General features: G+C 38.5%; 1 protein-coding gene across 1 annotated transcript in view; it reads right to left on the bottom strand.

Moving 5' to 3' along the window:
* RGS22 (regulator of G protein signaling 22) overlaps positions 1 to 25,410 on the bottom strand; it is a 90,223-nt gene that overhangs the window by 12,995 nt on the left and 51,818 nt on the right. Inside the window, 7 exon segments of the mRNA XM_023763620.1 lie at positions 934 to 1,095; positions 3,622 to 3,693; positions 7,130 to 7,288; positions 10,228 to 10,390; positions 11,769 to 11,941; positions 14,031 to 14,123; positions 17,313 to 17,507. Coding sequence (XP_023619388.1) covers positions 934 to 1,095; positions 3,622 to 3,693; positions 7,130 to 7,288; positions 10,228 to 10,390; positions 11,769 to 11,941; positions 14,031 to 14,123; positions 17,313 to 17,507 — 1,017 coding nt within the window.

The following is a 25,410-nucleotide window of genomic DNA, read 5'->3' as shown; positions in this document are numbered from 1 at the left end:
TAAAAAAGATTTTTAAAAACATTTTCAGAGAAGTGAGAGGGAGAGATAGAAACATCATTGATCGGCTGCTTCCTGCACAACCCCTACTGAGGATCAAGCCTGCAACCTGGGCATGTGCCCTGCCCCTGTAACTTGAACCGTTAACTCCTGGTTCATGGCTCGACGCTCAACCACTGAGCCACACTGGCTGGGCTCACATTTATTTTGTTAAGAATCTCGCCATTTGCCCTGGCTGGTTTGGCTCAGTGGATGGAGCGTCGGCCTGTGGACTGAAGGGTCCCAGGTTCAATTCTGGTCAAGGACACATGCCTGGGTTTCGGGCTCGATCCCCAGAGGGGGGCGTGCAGGAGGCAGCCGATCAATGATTCTCTCTCATCATTGATGTTTCTCTCTCTCTCTCTCTCTCTCTCTCCCTCCCTCCCTCTTCCTTCCTCTCTGAAATCAATAAAAATACATTTTTTAAAAAAAGAGAACCTTGCCATTTTCTAACAGGAAAGCTTCTCTCATCTCTGTTGGTTTATTCATCTATAATCCACTATCTTTGATTACTCTTGCTGTAAATATGGTTGGGAATTCTTATAAAGAAGTCTTGGTTGAAGTACTGAATATGGACACCTTCAGGGGAAGATGTATATAGTACATTTATAGATAAGTGATATGCAAAAATATAGTTAAGACTTTTCAAAAAGTTTCTCCTTAGATCATATATGGGACTACCTTTAAGAACCTATACAATCATTTAGGGCTCACTCTCGCTCTTCATTGTACAATAATAATGTATCTAACATAGAAATATAAACACCTCAATATTCTCATATTTGTATGAAGGTGGTAAAATTGGGATATATTCTCCATCATGTTCCAGTTTAGAATCAATGTTAATGCATCCCCTCCTCAGATAGAGGTGGTTTTCTCCCACTCCCAATAAAATACCTTATATTTTTGTACTTCTTGCCAAAAGAGCACCCCATTTTCCAATAAATCTCCTTTTAGAGCCACGAACCGTTGAAATTGATTTGCAGTAACTGGATTCAATAATGCTTTACGGAAAGCAATGATTTCAGAAGATGAAGATATCCATTTACTCTCCACAGGCTGCCCAAATCAGAGAGAACAGAAAATTAGCTGCGTTCTGAAATGTAAACAAAGTCATTAGACTGAAAATCACCATGTTCTATCTCCTTTACTGTTGAAATTGGTGGCCTGGACACAATAGAATTTGGGAACTTTCTCCCTCTGATCCTCTCGCCTTTGTCTCCTTTACATTTTTATGGCATCATTTTGTTAAGGGGTAGAGAGAAAAAGAAATGATTGGTTGATTTAGAGCATATGACTACACTGTTTAAGAATGTTAATTATTACAGTTTGAGACGATGCTGAAAAACTGCATTTTAGTGCATAGCATCAGTTCTGTGCTTAAATGGGACAAAATAATCATGATGTTATGATGATACATTGTTATATTATTGTTTATGTTATGGTTTCACATATTGTTACATATAATTCTCCTACCTTTTAAAAAGTAAAAGCAGTTGAACATTTAAGATATTTTTTCAAATTTTTCCCAAAATAATTACCAATTAATTCTATTAATTTAAATAGGAAATTCACTGTGGAGCTTCACTATAATTCTACCCTGGAAAGATCATATATTTTGGTGAATTATCTTTATATTATTTTAATAACAAATTGTGATTAAGAATTAACGAGAAGAAATAATTATTAATACATTATTTTTAATAACAGACTTCCTCTGACTGAGGATGCACTTTACATAACAAAAAAGCCTGAAGGAGCCGTGGTGTTTTATTAATGCTTAAAAGTATTACTTATTTTATATCTTCACAGTTTTAAGATGTCTACTTCTTTTACTTTGACCATTTAGATCACATATTCATCTCTCGTTAGCCTCTTAGATGACAAAAAACAAACAAACATTTTAATGAATTTACTAAATAGATTTTTTTTTTTTTTACTGGATACATTTTATTGGAGTTCCCCAAATCCGAGTTTAGCCTACAACCATGCATCATTCCAAAGTCAATGTTTTAGGTGGACCTAGGAATTATAGTAATAAACAAAACACATGATAAATAGCCATTACTGATCATGCATAAAATAAGTTTCATAGACTGTTTCATTCTATGTGACCATCAAAATGAGGCTTGAGAGAGTTATGTAAAAAGCGCTGCGGGAACACGAAGGAAGGAGTAACTAGTTCTGCCTGGAGAAGTAAAAGCGTTACTGAGAAGGGCCTTCAGGACGACATCTGAATTGGAAACTGAAAACTGAAGGCAACTCCAGGCAGTCGAGATGGATGGTGATGCCTTGAACCCAGATAAGGCGAGGAGATGTCTATCACTGTTTCAGTGAGGCACAGGCCGTGTTCTGTGCTCAAGTAGTTAAGACCCTTACCATATGGTCCATATTAAAATTATAGCCCTATAAATAGGAACAACTATGTATTAGACTGGGATGTTTGTTTAAAACCCACTCAGCAAATAACGTTTTAAGACCTGCTTCTTAAGATACTAAACCTTAGTAATTTAACTAAAGCCTGTAATTTTACTGAACAAAAAATAACAATATATAATGCATAATAATATGAAATATGAGCTTACTGTACTTAGCATGTCAATAAAAATATAGCAAAAGACAAACATAAGAACAGGTTTTCTTTCCTTTCAAGAGGAAAATACAGAAAAAGAGGAGCCTAACATATACACACTCCCTACCAGTCAGAAAAAGTCTTGTCTTTGTTAGTTTTTTTCCCTGGGTCTAGTTTAACATTTTATCAAGACTTTAGCAGGATAAATAGCCATAAATTTGTAGGCTCAAAAAGAATACTGTATTTATCACACTTGTTAAGAAGCAAAATAGGCCATTTCTAGTAAGGTATCATATTATGTGGTTTAAAAACCACCAAAATAATAGGTATTTTAATTCTTTTAAAGCTAAAATGTAATTCTAAATCAAGGGGGATAACATAAGGTAATTTAACCTGCTGATTCTATTGCATACTTTTTAATCCTTTTGAGTAACCTACTCTCAGTAATAAATATCCTACCAGATGCTGGAATGAACAATTTGTCTCAATAAATCCATCACAAGGAAAATAAATAAAAATACATATTGAGCCCTAGCCGGTTTGGCTCAGTGGCTAGAGTGTTGGCCCTTTGGCTGAATAGTCCCTGGTTCAATTCTGGTCAAGGGCATGAACCTCGGTTGCAGGTTCCATCCCCAGCCCAGGTTGGGGTACGTGCGGGAAGCAACCAATTGATGTGTCCCCCTCACATTGATGTTTCTCTCCCTCTGTCTCTCCCCCTCCCTTCCATTCTCTCTAAAAATAATGGAAAAAATATTCTTGGGTGAGGATATTTTCAAAAAAGACATACTGAAAGTCCAATGGACACTTCTGGGGTTGAGCAGGTAAAGGAACTTTCTAAGAAGGTCCTGATACGATCACACTTTCCACTAGATCCCATCAGCCAATTACAGCAGTGTTGGCAGTCAGTTGGTGGCTTAGAAAACAGTCTACAATGAGGATTTATGAACAAGAAGAGGGAGGAAGAGACTTTGACAGAGTAGAACGCACAGGAGGAAGAATATAACAAATGGTACTTACTTCCAGGTCCCAATTTTCTCTTCATGCTTCTGCAGTAAGAGCTCATCAGTTGCTTCTTTCAGCTGTAACTAAAAGCAGAACCAATGATCTTACCTCAATGATTCAGAATGTCTAAAGTTTTGAAATCATTTAATAATTTATTAGCTTTTTAAAAATGAGGTAGCCCTAGCTGGTAGCCCTAGCTCAGCGGATAGAGCGTAGGCCTGAAGGGTCCTGAGTTTGATTCCGGTCAAGGGCACATGCCCAGGTTGTGGGCTTGATCCCCAGTAGAGGGTGTGCAGGAGGCAGCCAGTCAATGATTCTCTCTCTCATCATTGATGTTTCTATCTCTTTCTCCCTCTCTCTTCCTCCCTGGAAAAAAAAAATATATATATATATATTTAAATGAGGTAAAGGTAAGCGTGGATAAGAGATGGGGCAGTTCAGAAGAAAAAGGATCAGACGTAGAAATGGAAGTTCTGCCCCTGTCCTTGGGCGAGTTACTCAAGTTCTCTGTTCTGAACAGTTTCCTCATCTACAAAATGGAGACAATAACAGCCGACTGCATTGCCCTAAATGTAGGTGGCACTTCCACTTTGGGTCACCTGGAAACTGAAGAGATAATTAGGACTTGCCGGATTTGTGTGCTATTATCTAGCCACACTAATTTTGGATGAGTACAAAAGGTACTCAATACAGGCAGAAAATACAGAAGATACCTCCTGAGGTTACTGCCGATTGGCACTATCTTCCCTTTCTTGGGACTCACTCCTGCCAAGTCTGTCCTGTGTGACTTTACCTCTCTCCCACAGACAGACCCAGAAGCTGAGCTAGAGACACAGGACGGAGTCACTGCCGAGTCTTTCCGACAGCCGCGGCCTGGCCCCGACCCTCCTAAAGCCTGGGTGTCAACTCTCCCCCTAAGTGTGTGAGATGCTCCAGCAGCACTTTATAACAAACTAGAGGCCTGATGCATGAAATTCGTGCAAGAGTAGGTCTTCCTTCCCCCAGCTGCCAGCACTGGCTTCCTTTGCAGCCCCAGCTTCGTCCAGGAGGTCGTCCGGAAGGATGTCCAGTCTAATTAGCATATTACGCTTTTATTATTATAGATGCTCTCCCTTCTCTTCTGTCTTTGGCTTAAGGTTGCCCAAATCAGCTTATGTCTTTGGCCACCCAATGCTAAGTCAGGAAATAACTGTAAGTTACAGTAAGATTATTGTGGGGAAATGTGGTAAGTTATATTACTAAGTTTAAATATCTAAACTTGGCTTTGGATAGAGAACTGGAGTCAGCCTGAAGAAAGGAATGAGGAAATTTGAGTTATTCCAAAGCTTATTTCCAGGAACTAAAGCAAGTCAGCTTTTCTCCATGTTATAAATCCTATGTGCCCAGGTGTGCTGTGTTTTCCACAACTTAAGGTTCTCAGAAGACTAAGGTAAGTAAGCCTCTAAGTGTTTGATAAACTTTTTTTTTTTTGGATTCTTCACAATCATTACTAATAGCTTGTGCTTTTCATACTAAAGTCACATGCTCTCTGTCCTTGTGTTGTTTTTGTAAATATCAGGTTTTCCTATTTTTAGGTGTGATAATGACATTTTAAATTATCAAAGTAATACATGCTTCTTATAAAATAAAATAAAAATAAAAATAAAATAAAGCAAAGAAACAAAAAAACAATCTCATACCACTTTCAAAGTAAAGTAAAATTCTTTCTCATTCCCTAAAGCCATTCCTCTTAGATATTTTTTTCATAAACATAAAAATAGATAGATGGATGGATGGATGAATGTCTAGAGATAGAAACATAAATAGATATATAGATGTAAGTATATATAATTGAATTATCTTCTATATACTGTTCTGCATCCTGGTTTTTCCACTCAGATAAAATCTTTCATATCAGTACATGTGGAAATCTCAATTTATATTTTAATCTCATTTTATATGAAAATCTGCATGGTTTTTCATAGTATGAAATTCTCATAATTCATTTAAGTATTCCCCCTTGTATATCCTTGCCCTTTTATATGAGAACTTAATAATAATCCTATCTAATAAAAGACAAAAAGGGTAATTAACCATACCTCTGCTATGCTTCCCATTGGCTAATCAGGGTGATATGCAAATTAACTGCCAAGAAAGATGGCGGTTAATTTGCATATGTAGGTGCCAAGCCACGGACTGAGGCATTAGGTCTGGGCAGGAGCGGAGCCAGCCAGCGATCCTTGATGGTGGCGGCGGGAAGCTGGGGGTGCCCTGCCCAGGCCTAATGCCTCGGCCAGAGGTGTTAGGTCTGGCAGGGGCAGTGCCAGCGATCCTGGGGAGCAGGGGCAGAGCCGGCCATGGTGGGAGCTGGGGATCCCCTGCCCAGGGCTAATGACTCAGCCAGAGGTGTTAGGCCTGGGCAGGGGCCAAGCCGGCAATTGGTGAGAACTACAGAGGAAACACCTTTTCTGACTGCTGATGGGCTTAGCTCCCTGTATGCCACTGGTAATATTCTTAGTAACTTGGGTAATAAGAGTCCAAATAGGTGATCTAGGGTTTTTTACCACACTCCTGGAGAAAAAAAGGAAGGTCTACTGCTGGAGGGTTAAGAAATGTCATATCCTGCCCTAGCGGTTTGGCTCAGTGGATAATGCCTCGGCCTGCCCACCGCAGGGTCTGGGTTCAATTCTGACCAAGGGCATGTACCTAGATTGCAGGCTCCTCCCTGGTCTGGGCCCAGGTCAGGGCTCATGCAGGAGGCAACCAATCAAAGTGTTCCTCTCACTTTGATGTTTCTCTCTGTCTTTCCCTTTCTCTTCCACATTCTCTAAAAATCAATCCTCAGGTGAGGATAAAAAAAGAAAGAAAGAAAGAAATGTCATATCCTATGAAAGACACATCTTGAAAATGCCTAAAGAAAGTTGTCATTTTTCATGGTGAAGGGACTGGAGTCCATGTTGATGAAAACACCTTGGTGGCTGCGGTGACTGGCAGTGGCTGAAACAGTGGGGTGATGGGGCCGGTGCCTTCCCCTGATCAGCCCGGTCGCCTCCCACAAAGGGAGGCCAGACTGTGGCTTAGGCCCGCTCCCCAAGGGGAGTAGGGAGTAGGACATACCCTGAGGGCTCTCAGTATGTGATAGGGGGCAAGCTGGGCTGAGGGACCCCCCCACTCCAGTGCACAAATTTTTGTGCACCGGGCCTCTAGTAATAATATAAAAAACAACTATATTAGTAGATGATATTTCAGTGTTTGCTTTGCGCCAGGCACCATGCTAAGAAACTAAACATATATCATTCATTTCATTTCATCTTTACAATCTTATGAAGCAATTACTCTTATTAACCCCCTTTTTTTTAAAATGAGAAGACTAAGGTTATAAGACTGAAAGCTGTACAATTAATATATGGCAGTGTTGAGAGGAAAACTTCGGAAGTCTGATGCCAAGAAGTACAATGGCTGGGTCAACACGTATATGCATTTGAGTTTCGAGAGATTGTGTCCATCACTATACAAAGATTATAGTACTAACTTACGTACCTTGATCTTCTGACGTGCTGCAAACTGTTCACTTGCAAGAAACAGCGGCAACCACACATTTTCTAGCCTTTTTAGGACATGCTTCTGAACTTCAACGAAAACAGGCGGGTCAAGCTGCTCATGGAGAGTTTTGCCCCAGCCACCACACAAACTCATGATCTGAGAAAATACAACAAAACAGAAACTGCCAACGTCTGTGTGGGGAAAGAAACACGACTAGTCATTAATGTGTTAATTCACCCAAAACCGTTTGCTGAGCACTGACAGGTGGCACAATTCTCATTTTCTGGAAAGTATCACCTGGCTCTTTGGTGTATAGAAAGACAGGTAACTCCTCTACCACCAAACAGAGAACTGTGAGGTTTCAGGGATGGTTGTTTTGGGTGTGTGATTTTGCTTATGATATATCTCAAAGAACACAAGAATGGGGTTTTTGTCCTGTATGAGCACAAGCAATGCCATTTTTTCCTCCCTGGCCTCAGTGTCGTCAACTGTAAAAAGAGGGTATTAGCATATTAGTTTCCTAAATCCTCTTCTAGGTCTAATATTCTGTGAGTTGGTGATTCTAGTCAAATGGACATGTTTGAGAAATCGTTTTCTTTTGTGTCTGAGGAAAGTGAGTCTTAGTAAAGAGACAGCCTTGACTCACATATTATACATGTGTATAATACCCAAACTTTTGAGTTGGGGATGGTGGGTTGCTGGTGGTGGTAGCAATGTAGGGCTACTCCAACAATTTCTAAGAAGAACAGAGAGGCAGAGGAAGAAGAGATAGGTTACACAGACAGTAGTCTGACTCGCACAGGCAGTACCTTTTATAAAACACAATTTCTTTGTGCCCCAATCTCTCTTCTGCATATGTATTGGCTTCAACAGCTATTAATGGCTATTTCCCACTCTAAATCATTCTGTTTTCTATCCGTTCCTGTGTACAAACCACTCAAAATTTTTGGACTGCTCATTGGAAAAATTGCCTTCTTTACAGTTCTGCTTTGATTAATAAGATTAATTGAATCCTACTAATAAATTGTTTTCCATAAAAACAAGAGAGAGCCCTGGCCAGAGTGGCTCAATTGGTCCCATATACCACAAAGTTATGGGTTTGATTCCCAGTCAGGGCACATACCTAGGTTGTGGGTTGGAGCCCTGCTGTGGGGGGGAGGGGGGAGGGACACATAGAGAAAGCAACCCATCAATTTTTAAAAATATATATTTTATTGATTTTACAGAGAGGAAGGGAGAGGGATAGAGAGAGAGAAACATCGATGAGAGAGAAACATTGATCAGCTGCCCCCAGCACATCCCCCACTGGGGATTGAGCCTGCAACCAAGGTACATGCCCTTAACCAGAATTGAACCTGGGACCCTTTAGTCTGCGGGCTAACACTCTATCCACTGAGCCAAACGGGTTAGGGTGATTGATGTTTCTTTCTCTCTTTCTTTCTCTCTCTCTCTCTTCTCTCTCTCTCTCAAAAAAAAAATCAATAAAATCTTAAAACACACACAAAACAGCCCTGGCTGGTATGGCTCAGTGGGTTGGGCATAGTCCTATGCACTGAAAGGTTGCCCCTTAGATTCCCAGTCAGGACACATGCCCGGGGTTGTGGGCTCTATCCCTGGTAGCGGGGCTTGCAGGAGCAGCCAATCAATGATTCTCCCTCATCATTGATGTTTCTCTCTCCCTCTCCTTTCCTCTTTCTATAAAAAAAAATCAATAAAATACTTTAAAAAATTAAAATATATAAAAAGAGAAACCCTCTTAGCCATTCTTTATTATTAATCTAATAACATTAATAATAACACTATTGTTTTCTTGTATTAAAGAGAAAGGATTACTTTGCTAATCAAAGAGCAAATTGGCCACACAACTGCAATTAGCCCATGGACCCATGATCTATAGAAAGCATATGCAATACGAATATCCTTAAGTGTAAAATAAGTAAATAAAAATAAAAGTAATTTTAAGTTCTCCGCATGTTATACTATGGAGGGTTCACACAGTAGCATCCGATACCACCGAACCTCACCAATGTAGCACAAACCAAAGAGAAAACAAATTCTTCCATGTGCTTACTTCATGCTTGTGCTTAGTGAGATACCAACCTCTTTTGCTAACACATCAGGGAACTAACAAACAGCAAGGCATTTTCATCAAGGTTGCTTAATTTTACCACTTCTTCTTCCTCTTATTCCCAAGGACTTTTGCTTATTTCTCCCTGCAAAGACTGAGCTTTTTTAATTTGGTAGGCTCTGCTTGTGAACATCTCTGAATTTTTCTTTCATGTGCTAATTTAGCATTCATCTGAGATTTGTATTTTATAAATGTATGGCATCAGAATATGCATCTGTTCACATTACCAACATAAGGAAGTCAAGTGCTGTTGTTTGATCTCTAGGTGGTCATGTAGACTAGCAAACTTCAAACTAGAGAAATTTTTAAAGCACAAAAATTGAGACATACGTTATGTGATCAAACCCACGGCTGAATCCCAATAAGAATTGTTCGCTGTAAATAATAATAATGCTATGGTTATTAATAAGTTGTGATTCAGACCATGTGACTTTGGTCCAATAAAATGACCAAACCTATGTTCCTGGTCAATAAAAACAGTTTCTGGGGATAATACAATGGCAAACAGGATTGTTTTAAGATCAATTACGTTTGGAGTAATAGCCATTAATAGAAGCAAAGAAAAGAAGTAAAGATGAAGCTTAACGGCTGAAAATGGCAGTTTTCCTGCTTGTTGACTGGACTTGACCCTCTAGTTCACCACTTCTCCTGAGCACCTGGGAGCGTGTCCAGCATGTCAGGCACTCGTATTTTCTGAATGAGCGGATGAATGAATGAATGAAAGGTTATTGTTTTTAATTCTATAAATTACTTGTTAAGATAACACATTTTATAATATGTAATACTTGAGTTTTAAAGGCATTTATTTTATAGATACTTGTGAATACCTAAAAAACGAGATACCCAACGTGTCTAGCATTTAAGTCATAAAAGCAAATGAAAAAGATGACTTTCAGGTTGCTGGCAAAGAGAAAGAAATGACTGGTTCTTATATGTCAATATAGAAAATATCTTTTCACGTTGATACCTGATCCTGCTGATATGGAGAAGCTGGACTGGTAGGTCCAAGGAAATATGTTTTATTCAGGTATTTGTTCTTAATATAAATAGATTTTGCCTCCCTTAGCTTTCGATCTTTGTAAGGTATACTTCGGAACTGCTCAATGTCTGCCCAGCACATCAGGTCGATGCTAAAATAAAAACAAAGTACAGCCTTTCTTATTTATTTCTCTCAATTTTACTAAACCCCAAACCAAGCTGTTGTTTTTACAGAACTTAAAAAGTGGTTGTCTTGACCAATTAGAACACGGGATCAGATCATGAAACTAATAAGTACAATACTGCCTCTGATCCTGGCTAAAAATATGAATGAATACCAGGGGTTCTGGGGGCAGAAAAATAACTCTCACCATTGTTGGTGGGGTCTCGGAGTTCTTCCGTGAACGCTGGACTAGTACTCTCAGTTTCAGATATGGGAACATCCCATCTACTGCATGTCTGTTTGGCAACAAGCTATATTTAAAATAATCCTCAGCACCAACAGAAACTATGTATCTGAAATGTGGCTCCCATGTCCAATCAATCTCTACTAACTTGTGAGAAAATTATTAGAAAAAATATGAACACTTTATATTAGATAAATATTTTATAAGGTCCTAAGATTCTGTGCAAAACTACATTTTATTTACGTGTCAGCTAAAAAAAGTTATAAAATATTACATTAATTTCAATAGCTTAGTGAAATACAAAAGAGACACTTCTCAGAAAGAGTAATTGAAGCCCAACCAGTGTTGAGCATCAACCTATGAACCACGAGGTCACAGTTTGATTCCCAGTCAGGGCACATGCCCTGGTTGCAGGCTTGATCCCTGGTAGGGAGAGTGCAGGAGGCAGCCGATCAATGAATTTCTCTCATCGTTGATGTTTCTATCTCTTTCTCTTTCTCTTTCTCCCTTCCTCTCTGAAATCAATAATATTAATAATAATAATATTAATAATAATAATGATGATGATAATGAAATAGTAATTGAAGCACCTGTCTAGACAAATGCAAAAGAAACAGCAGAAAAGGGACTGGATAAAACACACTGGTATTGCCCTGGCCAATGTGGCCCAGTGGATAGAGCACTGGCCTGAGCACCAAAGGGTGGTGGGTTCAATTTCCGGTCAAGGACACATACTGAATTGCAGGTTTGATCCCCGCCCCGTTAGGGCGTGTGCGGGAGGCAACCAATCGATGTGTCTCTTTCACATTGATGTTTCTCTCTCTCTCCCCCTCTTCCTCTCTCCTCACTCCCTTCTACTCTTTCTAAAAACCAATGGGAAAAATATCCTCAGGTAAGGATAACAAAAACATATATAAATAAATAAACCATGCTGGTGTTTTAATTTAGCCAATGCTAAAAGTATCAACAAATATTATTTAACCACTTACATAAGATTTTAGAGGCTGCTATTTTTAAACTGCATGCCCCAACAAAAAGTTACCCATACAGCTTAAAAAAATAAGTAGCTTAGAAAAGAATATTTTAAGAGAGTAATATAATTTACAATGATTATGTTCCTTACCTTGCAGAATAAGCCTCAAGAAACTGACGGAAATGTTCAAACTCCAGTTTGTTGTTAAGGAGAGTATTAAAATTAAAATTCTTATATTCTGCAGGGACAATATTCCAGTTTTCTATTGATTTAGTGGTAGCAGGATGTGGGGGAATACCAGTTCCAATTTCACTAGTAGCATCCTAGTAAAATAATACTTTTCATAAAAATCTTTTAAGCACAACAAATTATTTTTCAAATTTAAATAAACTGAAATAAAAATTAACTGTTAGGCCAATGCCACTTAACAGGCCAAAGAATCTAGAATCTAAAATTTGGTTCTAACTTACATCAAATGCTTAGCTTTCTCTTCTGTTCCTTTATATTCCATTCCCTTCTTTTCATGAACATTTAGTAAACAGTTATTATATACTTGCTTATAAAATATTAATTTTATTATTTTTGTTACTACAGGAGTAATGTCTTTTATAATAAAAAGAAAACAAAAAGCATACATAATACTACCATTCAGAGATAACCACCATTAGCTTTTTTATATATACCCTTCTAGATTTCTTTTTGTCTCCATACATGTAGTTTATTAAAAATGAGGGCAGGACTATACAACTATGTATGGTTTTATAACTTGGTTCCTTTTCTTAACAATATATCATGACCATAAAACATTCTTTTATCTATAACTTAATTTCAAAAGCTACACAGTAATGTAAGATGCTTTTCTAATAAAGATTACATCCTTAAAATATAATCTCCTTCATATAAAAGTTAATTAGGGGGTATTTTTAAAACCTCTGATGTTTTGCAGACAGTTTACAAGCCCTATTCTTTCTGTAATTCATTGTATGATTAATTCATCTCCCTATATGTTTTTGAAAAGCACCAGACCATGATATAAACTGCCAATATTTTCAAAATCCATTTTCATAGGAAGAATAATCATGGGGAGCATTATAAATTTTAGTTCATAAAGTTTAAAATACAATTTTACAAAATGCTATCTTTGTGGATTTTTATGTATCCTTTCCAAGGTATTAATTAGTAGTGTCTCAAATAGAGAACTTCTGTGTTAATGAGGCAACCATCATGAAGGTTACATTTTAAAAAATAACTTTATTGTTTTTTGTAAAACTTTATTGTAAAAAAATAAAAATTTCAAATAGGTACAAAAGAAGAAAGTAAAAATCACCTGAAACCTTACCACTCAGGGCTATATTTTATTTTCATGGCTGACAGTGTTACAGAAGGCCTCTTTTTTTTCACATTAACCCCCTCCGCCCTGCATCCCCTCCCCCAGGCCCTCACCAAACTAATGTCTGTGTCCATGGGCTATGTATATATGTATATAAGTTCCCCGGTTAATCTTTCCTCCTCCAACCCCTACCCCTGCCTTCCCTCTGTTCCATGCTCACTCAGAGCTATCTTTAATATTTTGGTGAACATCTTTCCGGATTATCTCTTTGTATATATGTACACATGTAGAAATACATATGCAATTTTATATAAATAAGATCATACAACACCAGTGTTATTGTTTCTTACATTTTATGTAATACTAGAGGCCCAGTGCGTGAAATTTGTGCACTTGCGGGGGGGGGGGGGGAGGAGGAGGCGGTCCCTCAGCCTGGATTGCAAGAGGGTGCAGGCCAGGCTAAGGAACCCCAGTGGTGCATGATCAGGGCTGGGGAGGGACGCAGGAGGTTGGCCAGTCAGGGAGGGATCGTGGGAGGGCTCCAGGGCGTGTCCGGCTCTTCTCGCTCAGTCCCAATTGGCCGGACCCCAGCAGCAAGCTAACCTACCAATCAGAGCATATCCTAGGCAATCCTATAGTCTTTTAAATTGAACTCCCCAAATTCTTTCCATATTTTAAGAAATTGTTTTGCCTGCTGATGGCATACAATAGCCTCTTTTCTGTTTGGAAAACTCAATTTAACTCTTTTGTGACTTGACAACAAATAGAGGTGCTGCCATACAGAAAATAACCAATAACATTCAAAGGAATATAATGTGGCTAGAAGGCTCTTAGCTAAGGAGCTTGGCAACCTGTGCTACCTTATCTGCTTTGTTTTTCTGACTTTGTCGTTAAATGTGTCAATAAAATGTGCCACCTATCAAATTGTAGCATCCTTGGCAAAGCAGCAGCAGAAAAATGAAACTGCCTATTCCCTATCTTATAAATATATGATAATCTATTCCCATCCCCACCCCCACCAATATATGTGGTGGCAATCCTCTTCAGGATAAAAGTTTGGTTTTTTTAGAGAGTTGTCTTACCTCAGCTTTCTTGAAAACTGTCTCTTTATACAAAGCCTGTAGCTTTCTGAAGTTGACAGAGTCTAGCTGTCGAGTTTCTTCCACCAACTTCACCTAATAAAATAATAATAAAACGTGTAACATCAATAGTATGTGCATTATGAAAAAGTGGGGAAAGAATGCACAATTTGCCAGGAAAAGTGGGCTAAAGACCAATACATTTGCCAATAAAGTAAATTAGTTTGGAGGCAAAAGCAGGAAGACCAACATAATGTAAAAAAAAGCAGCTACAGCAAAGTCAGGCTTTGAATGCATACTATAAAAAATACAAGCATTTTGCTTGGCTGGTGTGGCTCAGTGATTGAGCATCGACCTATGAACCAGGAGGTCACAGTTTTATTCCCGGTCAGGGCACATGCCAGGGCTCGGTCCCCAGTAGGGGGCATGCAGAAGCAGCCGACCAATGATTCTCTCTCATTAATGATGTTGCTCTCTCTCCCTCTCCCTTCCTCTCTGAAAAAAATTAAAATGTATTTTAAAAATTACATTCATTTCTAGGTAATGATATAGTGCAGTGATTTTCAACCAGGGGCTGCAAGAATTTTTAAAACATGCAATACCTGACTATTTATTCAGGAGCACTGACCTCTTTTCCCTTAGATTGTCAAATAAAAATATGATAACAGCCAACACAGCAATAGCCTTTAGGCATGAATGCCCTGTCTTGAACCATAAATATACAAGTCATGATAGACTTGCACGTCATTGATCATGTTGCATAAGAATGTTGTATCTCATTGGTAAATTCTTGGTATCAGAAATCCTTGTATACAAATATAGGCACCTGATTTTTTGAAAATCACTTTGGAGCTAGAAGAATCAGTAATTGTTATTATTACTTTTTCTTTTATAAATCAATCAAAATAATACCTTTTTTTGTCAGAACGGCAAAATAATATATTTTTTGGTGTGCTGCAGAATTTAAATAACTAGTTTATGTATGCCATGAGATGAAAAAGATTGAAAATCGCTGATAGAGTGCCAACAAAAATCTTCCTCCTTTCTGGACACCCCTTGTGAACTAACAAATAATGGAAACATTTTGGGTCAGATTTCCAGCTTGTATTCATTATAACAGGATAACAGTCACGAAGGCAGGCACTACTAGCGTTAGGCACCACATAATCCATAGAACACGAAATGACCCAACTCCACTGTTATCAGTCTGTGAGCACAGGTTTTATTGGTGTAGCAAGAGGAGAGCGTTAATCATCCGATTAAACTCCTTAGTAGTCTCAGCATTCAGAATGTGTATTGCACTATTTAATATAGTCACGAGAACAAGACCACTCTCCATTCTCTGTCACAGGGAAAAATCAGTTTGGCGGACTGAGAATGTTGTGTATTTCACAGCTAGTTTTGGGAGTCCCCTTGGTTATCCTTTTTGGGAAAGAGTCTACATAATCCAGTCAGCTGGACTTTTAGAGACATCTCTAGTCTGAATTTAAGGGTGTGTCTAGAATTAAGAGAGATTTATTTTTCCTCTTATTAAAAAGAATGTATTATTTGTCCCATGCATTTTTATAAGAATCATTACGATAGGAAGCAGCTATAAGGTTAAGCCTCGGACTGACCTGTGGCAGGGCCACAAACAAGTCCCAGCTTGGAGGGCAGAGCCCTCCTGGCATAAGTAAACTTAACCTTCTAGTCCTCCCTAGTTCCTTCCTAGGTAGCTAATGGGTTGTGGGAGGTGCAGAAAGTGCTGCCAAAACAAGGTGAAACTCACAAGAACATTGTAAACATGTTGACCACTTCCCTTGTTTTGCTCTGTGTGCTCTGTCTATAAAATAAAGCTTCGGCTTGCAGGCTGGGTCTCTCTGTGTCCTCATCCAGGCACAAGAGATCCACCGAGCCCCAGCTGTATTCTCTTGTCTGTCTTCTTTGATCCTTCCCCGCCCCTCCTCATGTTCACCCCTGGCTGTGCTGGCGTGGCACATCATTACCAATGCCAAAACCTTTTGGTTTAGGCAGTGGTTCTCAACCTTCCTAATGCCGCTACCCTTTAATACAGTTCCTCATGTTGTGGTGACCCCCAACCATAAAATTATTTTCGTTGCTACTTCATAACGGTAATTTTGCTACTGTTATGAATTGTAATGTAAATATCTGATATGCTATATGAGTTTTCCGATGGTCGCGACCCACAGGTTGAGAACCGCTGGTTTAGGGAATTTAGTTATAATTCTAAGTCTTTATCATCTCAGGACCATATCTCAGGTCCATTTCCCCCTACACCCTATATTATATTTAAAATGACAACTAGAGAGACATTTTAAAATTTCATACGATAGCCTAATTTTCGTAGTGTAATCTATGTGTTTCTGTAGAAGGAAGGTTGCAATGCTAAGTTTTCAGAAGAAAGAGAAAATCAGAAATAAAATTTTAATTATTTTGGTTACTGAATTTAGTAGGCCATAAGGATTGTTTCAATTCAATAAGATAACTCTATCCAAGGTGTTTCGGTATTGATTTTATTTTAATTACCTAAGCTATCCTTTCTGGTGGAAGACATGACTAAGAAGTTGTGGAAAACAAATGAACAAAGAATAGCAACACAGAGATACCAGAGCCCCACCTGAAATGACCACATGTACAGGGCACATGCATTAACTTAATATAAAAAATACCCATGAATGGTTCTAATTTGTGACTCAAAATAAATATTTAAAGAAATTTCCTCCACCCGTCAATAAAAAGAGTGAAAATATTCCAGCACGAAGGGTTAACATGACCTCTTTGGGGATGAAGAAAGATGTGTTGAAACTTTTATCCAATCAAGCAGCCTGACCTGATGAACATCTGGGTGCGCTTGACAATAGCGCCGAAGCCAGAGAATGTGCTTTCCACAATACATGTGAAATGTTTATGTTCTCCATGGGTATAATATTTACTGTAACTCATCCAGCATAAAATTGAACGAGCTTTGTCCATTAATCAAAATTAAGACTGCCGCTGAACACGGCAAGAAGGGACAAAGCCAGTATATTACCGTGGCACATTTTGTTGGGTCACAGGAAACCAAAGTCAGAGTTATCTCTGCTGACACATTTGTGCACAGAGCTAAAAACGACACCGATGTCAGTGTTTTGTTAGGAGACGACAGGAAAATTCTGAATCCCTGGCCCAACGGAGACCTTTTCCAGTTTTGTTTTGTTTTTTTTCGTGTGGGTTAACCATGCGGCTTATCATCAGTTTTACAATAAGCCCGACTGGTTCACACACAATGTAGCAGTGTCGCCATACCTGTTTGTAGGCATGTTGGTCTAATTGTACCATCCTTGTCCAGGGCTCGAGTAGGAGGAGGAGAATATATTCTTCTGCTGTGTCAAAAAGGTCTTCAAAAGGTGGCTGAATTTTCATATAAATTTCTTTTTTCTTTTGCTGCTGGAGTCCAATGTCAAGAGTGGCCGAAGGAGCAACATATGTGGCAAAAAGCAACTAAAGGAGGAGGGGAAGAAAGGAGTGGATGTTGGGAGAAACCATAATAATTAGCAGGTTCTGCGGCAAAGACATTTTTTTAAAGGTAAGAAAAGACAAACAAGCTCGAGTGGTTTTAAAAAAAAAGATGTGCAAAACTACTTGAGACAAAGCAGTGTGTTTATTCAAAAGACCGTTGTTGTTTTTTTAATTTTCTCTTCCTATTTCTTCATTTGTAATTAGTCAGTTAGCCAGGACATCCTGCACAAAAGTAGGTGATTTAGATATTGCAATTTTCCTCAGATTACTACTGTGGATTATAATGATTGCTTTCACGTTATATGTTTCCCTTTTTCCTTATATTCATGACAGTTCTAACTGTATGTGCTACTTTCCAAAGTGGCTGGAAATGCCCGCTGGAAAGCAAGAGGCAAGAATACACTAGGGCTGAAAAGTTGACTGATAGTCTTCTAGTCTAGAGACCCAGACGACTACCTGCCCTACCCAGCTGAGCTGCAGAGTTCTTAAGACTTTCTGCTGTAAAAATGTCTCCATCTCGTGTCCAGTGCTATGAGAGAGAAAGAAGAAGGAGGAAATAGGCATGAATGGAAAGATATACACAGCACATGCACAGCCTCTAGGTCAGTGGTTCTCAACCTTCCTAATGCTGCGACCCTTTAATACAGTTCCTCATGTTGTGGTGACCCCCAACCATAAAATTATTTTAGTTGCTACTTCATAACTGTAATTTTGCTACTGTTATGAATTGTAATGTAAATATCTGATATGCAGGATGTATTTTCATTGTTCACGACCCACAGATTGAGAACCGCTGCTCTAGGGAAAGCTGTATGTCTAGTTCATTCCATTCATTTGTCTTGTCTCTCAATAATAGTTATTTAAATCTGAGAAGCACTTTAATAACATTTTATTTTTTAAATGTTACACACTGAATATGTTGTGCCCTATATATCAGATTTAAATTTAGTTTTACTCAGAATCTTTAATTAATTGTATTTTATTTCAATTTTATTTTTATACTTAGACTTTAGAGCTGATAATGTCCAGACTTAACCCAGGAGTTAGTTAGAGAGATAGATAGATGATAGATAGAGAGATGGATAGATAGATAGATAGATAGATATGATAGATAGATGATAGATAGATGATAGATATGTACCAAATAATACCCTTATGTAAAATAATGTTTTCAATGTTTTAAAGGATCTACATTAATAACATAAGCATTTATGAGTATCCACCACATTTTAGACACTTGGGTAGGTGTATGTATGCAAAGATTAATAAATAAGACCTAATGCCTGCCCTGAAGGAGCCCACTGATGGTGACATGGAGATGAAAACCAGTGGTTTTCAGTATGACAAGTACCACAGTGGAGGTATATATTGAAATAAGATCTTCAATGATTATCTGTCCAATCTTTTCAAGCTCACTTCCCATTACATACCTTTTAAATTTTATACTCAAGTATCAATTTTTCTTTTTTTCATTTCTTCTTTTTCTTATTGTCTAAAGTTCTACATATGTCTCCTTTTTTCCCGATTGACTCCGCCCCCAGCCATTCCCACCCTGGGCAAGCCCCCACCACCCCAGTGTCTGTGTCCATAGGTTATGCTAATATGCATGCATACAAGTCCTTTGGTTGCTCTCTAACCCCCCCACCCACCCACCTCCCCTGCCATTTTTCTCTGGATCTATTTTTGTTCATCAAATTATGTTGATCATTATATCCCACATATGAATGAGATCATGTGATATTTATCTTTCTCCGACTGGCTTATTTTGCTTTGCATAATGCTCTCCAGTTCTATCCATGCTGTTGCAAATGGTAAAAGTTCCTTCTTTTTTTATAGCGGCATAATATTCCATTGTGTAGATGTACCATAGTTTTTTAATCCACTCATCTGCTGATGGGCACTTAGGTTGTTTCCAAATCTTAGCTATCAAATATCAATTTTTCTTAATTTCCCTACAGCTTGCTGTTTGGCATTCCATGATTTGCATATCTTGTATTGACCCTACCCCATGCACCTCGTCTGCTTGATAAACTCTGATTTATTCTGTAAAATCAACAGGAATTTCTCTTCCTCTAAGGATCCTTCACTCACACCCTCCTCCCAAGATCATACTTGTCAACCGCTATACTATCACACTGTAACACCGTTAAGTATTTATGTGTCTTCTCTTCTGGAACTAGGTCTTCGAGGGCAAAAACTTCAGCTTACTCATCTGTGATTCTCCAACTCCTAAAACTGTTCTTGGCAGAGACTAGATGCCATAAATGTTTATTGAATTGTACTGAATCCACCAAAAATACTCATTTATATCTTGGAATGGGGAAGGAAAAGACTCAGAAACTCTTCCAAGAGAAGATAAGTCTCTCTTATCCTTGATCCTTAAGCTGGATCTTTAAAGATGAGTTAGAGTCAATCAGGCAAGAAAGCTGATGAGAAAGATCATTCAAGAAGAAGGAAAACATGGGCCAAGGCATGAGGGCCTATGAGGTTTTATGACCTGTGAGATTTTTTTAAATATAACTTTTTAGAATATATTTTTATTGATTTCAGAGAAGAAGGGAGAGGGAAAGAGAGATAGACACATCAATGATGAGAGAGAATCATTGATCGACTGCCTCCTGCATGCCCTCTACTGGGGAGTGAGCCCGCAACCCAGGCATGTGCCCTGACTGGGAATCCAACTGTGACCTCCTGGTTCATAGACTGATGGATGCTCAACCACTGAGCCACACAGGCCAGGCATAACCTGTGAGATTTGAGCCTTCAAGTACGTAACGCTGGCTAAAAGAAAGAGTTAGATAGAATAAGAGAGGATGCTGTAAAGGGAGGCAGGTATCAGAGCATGGATATGATCTTTTATTCATTGGTAAGGAATTTGAATTTTTACCTAAAGATATATAATGGGGAAACTCTGAGAAGTGACGCCATTGGATATGAATTTTAGAAATAAATCACTATGGCGTCGAAGGAAGAAACAGTTTGAGCAGATCAAGGTTTGAGGCCATTTGGAAGTCATTTCAATAGTCAAATAAGAAATTATATGCCACCTTCGTCTCTTACCTGCTTTTCTGCAATAGCCTCTTAGCTGGTCTTGCCAGGTTCCTCTTTGCTCTCGTATAGTTTTACCACAGCAAACAGCGAATCCACTATGCATGTCACTTTTCTTCTCAAACTCCCATCTTCCCATCTCACACTTAGTAATAACCAAAGTCCTTACAATTACCTATAGGTGGAAGTTTTGGAAGTTTCTCTATGCTGAGGGGATATGGATCATTGTAGTTTAGTGCCTGGCAGTGGGGGAAGCCCCTATAAACACCATAGGCTCTCAAAACACCCTAAGAGGAGGGGCAGACCAGGTATAGACTCCAGCCTTAAATCTTAAGTGCAAAGAGAAAACAACTGCTCACCTGTAATTGTATGCCCAGCAAAAATACCCTTCCAAAATGAAAATAAAATAAAGATGTCAGAAATCAACAAACAAAAACAGAGAATTAATCACCAGCAGACCTGCATGAAATTAATTCATTAACTAATTAATTAATTAAGGGGAAGCCCCAAACAAAAGCAAGATGGAATAGAGAACAAGAAAAAGCATAAATATGTAGATAAATGTAAATAAATATTGACTGTAAAATATAATAATGAATAAAGTCAGAGGAAATAGTAAAAGAGACTAAAAAAGAAAAGCCAGAATTGAAGATGCAGATTAAACTGCAATTGAGATGATGTACCATGAGGCCCATTAGAGGTAGGAAAGCAAATGAGGTTAGTATCAGGGAAGTAACACAATAATATGCAGTGGGGGGTAGTAAAGAACTTGAGGTGAAAATAAAGAAAGGAGGCATTTAGAGTACTTTACACAAAGCAGAATTGACTTTTTTTATCTAGTCCTCCCTTAAAAGGAGTACTTGAAGTTCAGTATATTATAGGCACTCAATAAATATTTACTAAAAGGATAAATGGGAGATTAGTGGCCTAAAGTGAAATTATGATCTGAACGAGGAATATCAGAGTTCAAAATTCAAAGTTGAAATAGTTCCAGTTTATGGTGGATTCCAACATATGGCCATCCCATAGTTAACTTAGGGGAAACAGAGATTAAAAACATTGGAATTGGGTCAGTTAAGAAACTCTACAACATAGATGTTATAAGGGCAATTTGTGTGGATGTTGAAAGAGCTTCAAGATGATAAAATAGAAGGAAAAGGTAGGGAGAAAGCTCATGAGTCGTGTAATGAAAATTTCTAGGAAGGTAAAACAGAACTTAAATGATCTTTAGATAACATCATTGGGGTTTAAGAATGGGGGAATTACATAACATAGCAGACAGCAAAATTTTTGAAGTTATTAAAAGATGAGTCTTGAATAGTAGCAGAGAACAAGTGTTGTGAAATATGAGAGAAGGGGCATAGTTAGCCATTCGAGATGTCCTATTTAATTAGGCAATCTACAGTCTGGAAACTTAGTTACTTAAAACGTAAGTACATATTCCACTGGGTTGAATAGTCCAAAGTGAATCATACTCTTTCCAAATGATTACATAATATTTAAAATGAAATTTGCCCCCCACCCCCAACACACACACACGGAGAAAGAAAATTTTTCTAACCTTGGGAATTATTTAGAAGAATGACTTGTAAATCTAACTAGTCTAACAAGCTAGGATTGAATCGGATTCAAATCTGTTCTTGACCATTTTCTAAGTTGGAAGTTTTGGAAGTGAATTAAAATAATGCCATACTAAGGTAAATTAAGAAACTAAAGACTAAAATGACCAAATTAACAACATTAAACAGTGATTCCAGAAGTCACTTTAATAATTTCAAGCTTACCTCAAAGGAAAGCACATTTGACTCCCCACATCACTTAGGTTAAAAATCAGACTCAACTTCTATTTGGGCAGGAATACCCTCTAATGGCAAAATAAAGCAATGGCTTTGTCAATGGGTCGGCTACATTCAAAGCTGTAGTTTACAGAGAATCGGTATGCCACATACCAAACTTTTCTGTAGAAATCAGCATGATTCCTTTGATTTAAAAACATGATAGCAGGGAAGAGCATAAAGGACAAAATGAGTTGAAATGGTAACTAGAATAACAGTGATAGGTCGGCTGCTGGAGGATGTCCACACCCGTGCCCTCCCCTTTCACTTTCAGTCTCGCCTTCACTCATGTCTTGTCTTTAGAATCTACTGCTGCCACAGGCCTATGAAAGGCTCCCAGTGCTATTTACATGTTCTATCACCACACCACGGTGGACATTTGATGATGCCATGTTAAAGCCAGATCTCTTTATGTCACCGTATCCAACTGGCTTGGGCTTTTACCTTCTGAAATTTGCTGTATGATTTTCTTCAGAGTGAGCTTCACTTCACTTTACCACTTACTGTATTCGTAGCACAACCTCCTCTCTCTGACCCTTGCTCTGTATCCTTCAATACCTCTCACCAAGCTTTTTCCACCTTCTGCACAATCTGTCCTCTAAATAAATCAGGCACCACCTCGTCTCTTACCTTCTTACACGACCGGGACTTGAGACTGCCCATCACTTCAACTAACTCTTACAAATATCCCGTTTCTCCCAGCTTGATATTCTGCCTTGTGAAGGCCCAATTTTGGGTCAGTCTAATCATTCATTCATTTATTTTTTCCAACTCTATCCTCAAGCTCCCTGTAAAAACTATAATAATTGGCTCCATTTAAATAGCCTTTTAAAAAAAAAAACCACAGCTCATCTATGGTTGCAAAGCTTGGTAAGTTATTGCTTGTTTCTAGTCACTCCATCTCCCCATTTCTAAATTTTGCCATCTTCCTTAAAGCCTCCAGATGCAGTCATATGTTTCTTTGCTTTCGTTAGACTGCATCCCACTTAATTGGGAAAAGTCACTGGTATAAATGCCCTCAACTTCACTCTCTAGAGCTTTCTTCTAAATCTTTTTCTTTCTCACGTTTCAAAGGAAGACTGTTTTCCAAGGCTGAATCACTCATGTGTGCTTTTCAAAATATAAATATATATATATATATATATATATATATATATATATATATATATAAAGAATATATATATATATAAAATTGATTTTTTACAGAGAGGAAGGGAGAGGGATAGAGAGTTAGAAACATTGATCAGCTGCCTCCTGCACACCCCCTACGGGGGATGTGCCCACAACCAAGGTACATGCCCTTAACCGGAATCGAACCTGGGACCCTTCAGTCCACAGGCCAACGCTCTATCTACTGAGCCAAACTGGTTAGGGCATTTCATGTGTGCTTTTGACTCCATTCCTCCAGAACCTTGCAACATCAATTGTGTCCTTAGTACCTGTCTCCTTAATCGACCTTCCCATTGATTCCATCTCCTTCCTTGTGCTATAAAGACGTTCAAGTGAAGTGTCTCTCCCATCCTAAACATTTGTCACCCCATTTCTCGCTTTCCCCTCTCTACAAATCTTTACACTCACTCTTCACTCACTGCCCAACCTACTGTAATCTGGTTTTCATGCCAATGAAGCTGATCTTTAAGATCACTAAAAACCACATAACCACCAATTCAGTAGCTTCTCTGCTTCATCTTTTCACCTTTAACTCTGTTGATTATCCTCTCCTCTTGACTTTCTCTCCTCTGCCTTCAATACTTTCTCCTGATCCTCTGCCTACTTCCATTCCTAGGCTCCTTAGACCTGATTTCTTTCCTGAACCCAAAACCTAGAGTTCAGGACTTGTTACACTTTACATAGAGAGCCCATCGACCCTCAAACTCAATGACTCAATAATATAATGAATGGTATTTCCCTAGTTTTCCAAGCCTTTCCCTTTCTCCTGTGTTTCCAGGTTGTATTCATAAAATACCATTCACAGCACATTCTTTGACTTGCCTATATTCTCCTTATTCCTCAAATGCAAATCCTGTTAATTTAATCTCTACCATAGAACAAGGAAAAATTGTCAAGAACAAGTATAAAAACATGAGGAGGAAATGAGCAGCAGAAGTTCCACCCCAATGAGAAACACCATAAAACTCAGTCTTCTGACCAAGCCAGGCCAGACCCTTTCCAGGCTACTATCTACTACTACCTTCCTTCCCGACCTCATACTCTCTGCTCATGAAGCCATTCGTGGTCCATGCATCTGACTTAGCTTCAGAGCATATGTAGGGTAGCCATATGTCCCAAGTCCGGTTGAAGACTACTGTTCTGGCATAATTAGAGTTCCCTTTTCACTCTCAAAAGAGTTCTGGCTTAGATTACAAATCCCTATATTTAACTGCTACCAGTTAGATAAAACTATGAAGTTTCTCTAAGATAGGACTCCCAGAAATGCTGGGAATAAAGGAAAGTCAGAGGATATTCCTTGCTAAGATACATACCATTTGTCTAATTTACAACCATATGAATTGAATAGCTGTTAAAGGCCAACATCCCAAACCAGAAATATTTATTTATAATGTGGGCTGAAGCTTCATAGACTTCCTTGTTAAGAATAAATATTTTAGCCTGGCCAGTGTTGCTCAGTGGTTGAGCATAGACCTATGAACCAGGAGATCACAGTTTGATTCCCAACAGGGCACATGCCTGGGTTTTGGGCTTGAGCCCCGGTAGGGGGTGTGCAGGAGGCAGCCAGTCAATGATTCTCTGTCATCATTGATGTTTCCATCTCTCTCTCCCTTTCCCTTCCTCTCTGAAATCAATAAAAATACATTTTTTAAAAAGAATAAATGCACTAAATGAAAATCCTAATACAAATTTAAAAATATTGTATTTCCGCTCTCTGATTCCATCTAAATTTAGGTACTTGTGTGCCCTCCTAACTCTGTGTGTGTGTGTGTGTGTGTGTGTGTGTGTGTGGATTCCTCATAGCCAGTTTATTAGAACATTGTTCATTATCA

Source organism: Myotis lucifugus, unplaced genomic scaffold, assembly GCF_000147115.1.
Source record: "Myotis lucifugus unplaced genomic scaffold, Myoluc2.0 scaffold_294, whole genome shotgun sequence".
In the NCBI taxonomy this organism is placed as follows: domain Eukaryota; kingdom Metazoa; phylum Chordata; class Mammalia; order Chiroptera; family Vespertilionidae; genus Myotis; species Myotis lucifugus.
This window is presented reverse-complemented; position numbering and strand designations above follow the sequence as displayed.